The 6,580-nt window shown below is 31.0% G+C and overlaps 1 protein-coding gene across 1 annotated transcript in view; it reads right to left on the reverse strand.

Moving 5' to 3' along the window:
- Positions 1-5,550, reverse strand: part of LOC107573642 (dnaJ homolog subfamily C member 12-like) — a gene marked incomplete at its 5' end in the record, with an annotated part of 9,582 nt that extends 4,032 nt beyond the window's left edge. Inside the window, 3 exons of the mRNA XM_016260081.1 lie at positions 4,569-5,131; positions 5,201-5,309; positions 5,378-5,550. Coding sequence (XP_016115567.1) covers positions 5,049-5,131; positions 5,201-5,309; positions 5,378-5,550 — 365 coding nt within the window. The remainder of the gene's footprint in view (positions 1-4,568; positions 5,132-5,200; positions 5,310-5,377) is intronic.
- Positions 5,551-6,580: the final 1,030 nt, after the last annotated feature.

A 6,580-nucleotide genomic window follows, 5' to 3' on the forward strand; every position in this document is an offset into this window, starting at 1 on the left:
GTTTATTATGCTACAGAATAACTTTCCCAGGTTGCTGCTCACACAGATGCCTCTGTAGTTGTTAGGATCAAATTTATTTCCGTTTTTAAAGATCGGTGTTATCAAGCCTTGATTCCAGATGTCAGGGAAGTAACCTACACTCAGAAGCACATTGAATAGTTTTAGAATGGCCGATTGGAATTTACTGCTTGTGTGTTTTATCATTTCGTTTAATATCCCATCAGGTCCAGATGCTTTTTTGAGTTGGAGGTTTCTGATTTTTTCTTTAAGTTCTTTATCAGTTATTGGGAAATCTAATGGGTTTTGGTTATCTTTGATGGCTAATTCTAGTTTTTCCAGTTGGTTGATTGTTTGATTTTGCTTACAGTTTGTGTCTGTTTGTACTTTATTAAACAATGTTTGGAAATCTCTCTGTCTCTCTCTCTCTCTCTCTCTCTCTCTGTCTCTCTCTCTCGCTCTCTCTCTCTCTCCGTGTGTCTCTCGGCCTGCAGGTACAGCACAAACCTCTAAATCCGTCAGGCATGTCAAAGACATTTCAATTTGAGGTTCTCCCTCAGGTCCTGGATTACCACTTCAAAGTCAGTGTGGATGGAGGCGTCCCCGTGAGCCGGGCCCCGGGACTCCATCAGAGACGCAGTACCAACAACATCTTTAGCATATTAATTCTGATATTTTGTGGAGTCGAGTGTTTTTAGCTGCTGTAATGAATTGGGCTGAACTGGAGAAGAGATGCTGGATGACAGCAGAGGGGAACAGAGGGGAAAACACTGTGGGTGATCTATTCTAAATATATGTAGTTAACAGTGAAGATCAATGTAATATATTTTTTAAATCTTCATATACCAAAATATGTTTCGGAATGTATTTCAGGGACATATATATATATATATATATATATATATACACATATGAGAGAGCGAAAGATACCCGTGCTTCCCGTCTGCATTCACAGTGAGACTGAGTGCGAATGCTTAAAGGAGAAGCCTAAGGTGCGCCAATAATTAAGACCCCACCTACAACAATTGTAATATAATAAAACTTTTATTTATTTGTGTTTTTTTAAATATGCAAAAAAAAAAAAAGTAAAATATATATATATATAGGTAGAAAATATATTCCCATAAATATAAAAATACATATTTTTTGCTGTATGGGTTTCATGACTGGTTAAATCTCCACATAAACGACATCTTATTCATGCGGATTACTTGCATTAGAGATCAGAAATGAGTTAAACCCTCTTGACAGCAATTATGAATCAATTAATGCTGAATTCAGAGCTCTGCTGTGTTTCTCTGTTCGTCTCATATTAAACAGGTTTAATGCTACAATTAAAGATCAAACGTTAATGAATCAAACATTCAACCTTCTGTTCGACGTGTTCCTCTTTGTTTAATTCATTAATTTGAGTGTTTTCTAGCTCATTTCATCTTTTTTAATTTCTTGCTTTCTCGGGATCTTAGTAAGGATGAAATATTAAACTGAATTATAAATAATTAGTTTGGAGTGGATGTTCAAGTCTCCGGGTGCTGCACTAACTCTGACAACGAAAAACTGGCAGTTTAATAAGAAATATTTCATCATTTTTTACATCTAATCAAAATGTTTTCAGACTAAAAGCATGCTTTCTTGGGAATACTGATTAATTTATAGGTTTCCCTGTGCCCTCAATATCAGTCTCCATCCCATTAGTGTTTTGTAAAAAAAATATAAAATAATAAATAAAAAAATTAAACTGTGTAAATAATCATGTTATAATAAATAAAGTTGAAGCGGTTCAGCCAGTGTTGTCGTTGTGAACTGAAACTATTAAGAACCGTTATCATTAATTAAAATAGAGCTGAAAGAATATAAAAAATTTGATTAAAGAAACGTTAAAAAAAATTAAATTATTAAATTTAAAAAGCTTTAAAAATGAGAAATAATGCCTTGAAAACTAACTGAAATGAAATAAGTTTAGGTTGACGTATTAAAATTACTAAAACGGCAATAAAAATAATGCTAAATAGAAAAGAAAAAACTAATAAAAATGACAATGCCTTGAAAACTAACTGAAATGAAATAAGTTTAGGTTGACGTATTAAAATTACTAAAACTAAAATGGCAATAAAAATAATGCTAAATAGAAAAGAAAAAACTAATAAAAATGACAAAAGCACATAAGAAAATTACTAAAACTTAAACTAAACTTTTACTCGATGACTAAACTTTAGCTTTTTTTGAACAACCTGTTGTCACTGTGTAAATAATAATTGCAAATGAATAAAGTTGAAGTGTCAATGTTTTTGCTGTCATCTAAAACAACTAAAAATAATTTCATTACTTGAAATAAAATATGACTATAAATATTAGATGAAACTAACTGGAATAAAATATGATTAGGTTAAAGTATTAAAATTACTGCAACTTAAACTAAAGTAAAAACTTAAAATATAAAAGAAACTGACATATTAACAAAAGCTATATTATATAATTGAAAAATATTTTTTATAAAAAATAATTATAATTTATAATAAGGAATAATATTACATTCTTATTCTTATTATATTAAATAATATAAGATAATATTTATTATAAATAATAATAATAATAATAATAATAATAATAATAATAATGAATGAAATTATTATATTATAAATATTTATTACAATTTATAATAATTTAAAAGTAATTTTTAAAAATGTTAGCCCTTTTTAAAATGTTCAGCTGATTAACCTGCACTTGATGTGAGCTGATCGTTTAATGAGAGGCGTATGTGAGCCAGCGAGCCGATAAGAGCTCAGGGTCGCTGAAAAATAATGATGCAGAAACAATTTTCACTCAGAAATTTTAAGTAAATTTCACAATGAATTACAAAGAAAAAGCAGAATTTTTAAGAAAAGTATGTAAAAAGTACTCAATCTTTGTTTTATAATTTTTTCAAAAACTAATTTTTACAGCGTATATCAGTGTTATTTTATAATATTTGTTCTTTGGTGGGGAAAAAACTGAATTGTGCAACATAAACTTTAGTGATATTTGATATTTTTTTGACATTTTGATGTTTATTTTCATTTTAAAGTTTTAGCCGCTTTGTTGTGTATTTTTGTACTTTGTACTTCTTTTTTTTTTACTTTAAATATGTATGGTATACTTCTTATTTTAATTATTTCATTACGTTAAAAGTTCAACTAAACGAAAATGAACAGTTTTTGAAAAGCTGTAAAAGTTTTTCAGCATTTTATTTCAAGTAACAATGGCTTGAGTTAAGTTATTTACAATAACCCTGGTGTGTATGAATACAAAATTCTAAATTAATCTCTTCCATCTTTATTCGACCCTCTAACTCTAGCACTCTATTCTAATTCTATTCTTTATAAAAAAATTGCCCCGTTTAGACTTGCACTTATTTATTTACTAACTGCTTGTTTTCTTTAAAAAAAAAAAACTAAAACTAGCTTCTCTAATCTTTTTTTTTTCTTTTTGTTTTCTTTTTATTTATTATGTTTTTTTTAAAACTTGCTCCGTGTGCTGCATTAAGCTAACTGAGGCTTGTTATAGCACTTGCACATCATTGCTCTTGTGTTGATTTTGATTGCTTCCACCGTCCTCATTTGTAAGTCGCTTAAAGCGTCTGCTGAATGTCTAAATCATTACTCCTACTTGTATGTACATTCACTAATTATACATTAGTTATATAAGCAGTATATACTGCAATAATGTTACTAATTTAGTGTCACTAGCATGTTACTCCCAAAAATATTTTTATGTTTACACTCCAAAAAAAACAAAATAATAATGTTTTGGTCTTGAGATTGCGATGACAGAATATGTCTACTAGGTGTCGCCCACCAGCGGGTGAATAAAGCGGCGCCCTGCTCCAGAGTCACTGGCACACCAACATGAGTTTAGTGCCAAGAAAGGCCAGAGCTCGGCCTCCACAGCAGAGAGAACACATGACCTTGATTTAACTCACTGCGTATATATCATACGAGCCTCCACGTTCTAAGTCACGTGTAGCTTATTTAACCCCTACTTTCATGTGTTCTTCAGATATTAATGAGCGGTTACCTGTGTTTCTGTTGTGTGACAGCATGTATGCATAAGAGAGCATGTCACTCATTCAACAACATAGACCAGGACAGCATATTGCTTTATTTTTATACGTGCATTAATAATATCAGTAGGTTGTCTATAGAGATTCCTGAATGTCTCTCACCTTTACCTGCCATCGCACGCTGAGCTGTTTTCATTAAAATATTCTGTCTTCCCATCAGAGTCAGCCGACAGGCTCTCAGAAGGACTGCACTTGCCATCTTGACTGTAGACTCTAGGTCTTCTGTGCGTGCCCCACTGACGGTCACTACAGTGTGCACTAGAGTCAGTGAAAGCCAATAGAATGATTGACACATGGGACTGACCAATCACAGCGAGGATCCGCTGGACTTTGACCAATGAATGAACGCACGGTTGAGGAAGATAAATAATGACTAATACATTTTTGTCTTATTCCACAATACATTGTTTTATTTATGCAACATTGGCTGACAATTAAGCACAACACACACAGACTATAGAAACATTATAACATATATATATATGCCTCGAAATACTGATTGCACAACGAACTCATATCATAAACACTTTTACAATTTTTTTTCTCTAAAAATAAACTTATGAATAAAAAAAGTGATATTTTTAAGACACTCCTGGCTTCTAATCGAATGCAATTTTCTACTAATATATATTATTTAATTAGTGATATATTCGTTCAATAAATTATGAATTAAAATAAACGTTATAATCGTTGCTTGTGCAAATCTGCAGGCTTGAAAACACGGTTTACTCATATTTCAGGAAAACAATTCTGATTGGACATTTAAGGCATACGAAGCGTCACTGCTGAATATTAATATCAACATCCTACAAAACAAACAGACAGATAAAGTCAATGTTATGCCAGAAATGGTGAAGCATAGTAAATGATTGCTCAGTTCTGATGCTTTACTCTATAAATGGAATAAATGCACTTACACACAAAAGCATGCAGAGCAACAGGAAATATGCATTTATATTTCATAATTCCTGAACTTCTGTAAAAGGCCCGAGGGAGCTTCACCAGCCCAGCGAAACCTGTGGTGCCAATGATCACCTGTGAAACATTACAGTCACTCATCTATAACTGAAGAATTGTAAATAGTCATAAAACTCGATGTCTTACTGGACGGCAGTGACGGTTCAGACGGGTTCTCCTCCAGAGTCACTGGATCTGGATCTTTTGCAGCCTCAAGCATCGGCTCTTTCTTGGTCCTCGCAGCCCAATGCATTGACTGAAAAGTAATGCATTTATTATAAATTGTTATAAATGTAATGAATATATCAGCTAGCTAACACTCACTGTTTTAACGGAGTCACTGAGCGCTCGCCACTCGCTGAACGGGATTACAATTTGACTTCGGAGCCACAGATCGTAATTCTTTCTTTTCTTCTCATCTGTGAGAACCTCTTTAGCCTCCTGTAACTTCTGGAAGTCCTCCACTGCAGAAAGTGTGTGAGAAACAGATTCAAACACTCACACGATTTGACAGATTCCTGTATTAATGTTCCTGGTCTTACTGTGAATAATAATGTTTCATCATGTTAGTTTAGCTTCGTGCAAACCAAGAAATAATTAAAAATAAATATAGCATAATAACAAATATTTTAATTAATCAATTTGCAAAAAAAATATGATCTACATTTAAATCTATAAAAACTATTAAAACTATTAAAAAAATTAATTTAGTCATTCTTAAAAACCGTGCCAACACAATACACTGACAATTAATCTTTAAATATTATAAGTATTTAAAAAAAAAAATTTTTTTTTGTATTTTTACGTTGTATTTATTTTATTGCATTAATTACTAAATTACTTTTTTGCCATTTTTTTATAAATTATATTTAGATCATTTAGTTATTTTAAAATGACATTTTATTGTAAATTAAATGTTTTTATTACACACACACACACACATATATATATATATATATGCTGTTATTATGCTGATTTATTATCAAATTTTTTTTTTTTGAACCTGTGATCATTTTTCAGGATTCTTTGATGAATAAAAAGTTAAAAAGAACAGCATTTATTTGAAATAGAAATATTTTCTAACAATATACACCTCATATACAATATATATACAATATAAGTTTTTTTTGTTGAAAGTAATGAATGCTTTTATTCAGCGAGCATGTGTTAAATTGATAAAAAGTGATAATAAAGACTTACATTGTTAGAAAAGACATCTATTAAATTAAAATATTAAGCAGCAAAACTGTAATAAAGCAGCATATTATACTGATTTCTGAAGATCATGTGACACTGAAGACTGGATAATGATGCTGAAAATACAGCTTTGATCTCAGAAATACATTACAGTTTAGAGTATATTCACATAGAACACAGCTGTTTTACATAGTAATAACATTTTGCAATTTTACAGATTTTACAGTACTTTTGTTCAAATAAGTACTTTTGTCTTGGTGAGCAGAAGAGACTTTTTTCAAAAACAAAACAAAACAAAAAAAACCCAACAACCCCAAACTTTTGAAAGGT

The sequence above is a fragment of the Sinocyclocheilus grahami genome, unplaced genomic scaffold (genome assembly GCF_001515645.1).
Source record: "Sinocyclocheilus grahami isolate Dianchi unplaced genomic scaffold, SAMN03320097.WGS_v1.1 scaffold1990.1, whole genome shotgun sequence".
Taxonomy (NCBI): domain Eukaryota; kingdom Metazoa; phylum Chordata; class Actinopteri; order Cypriniformes; family Cyprinidae; genus Sinocyclocheilus; species Sinocyclocheilus grahami.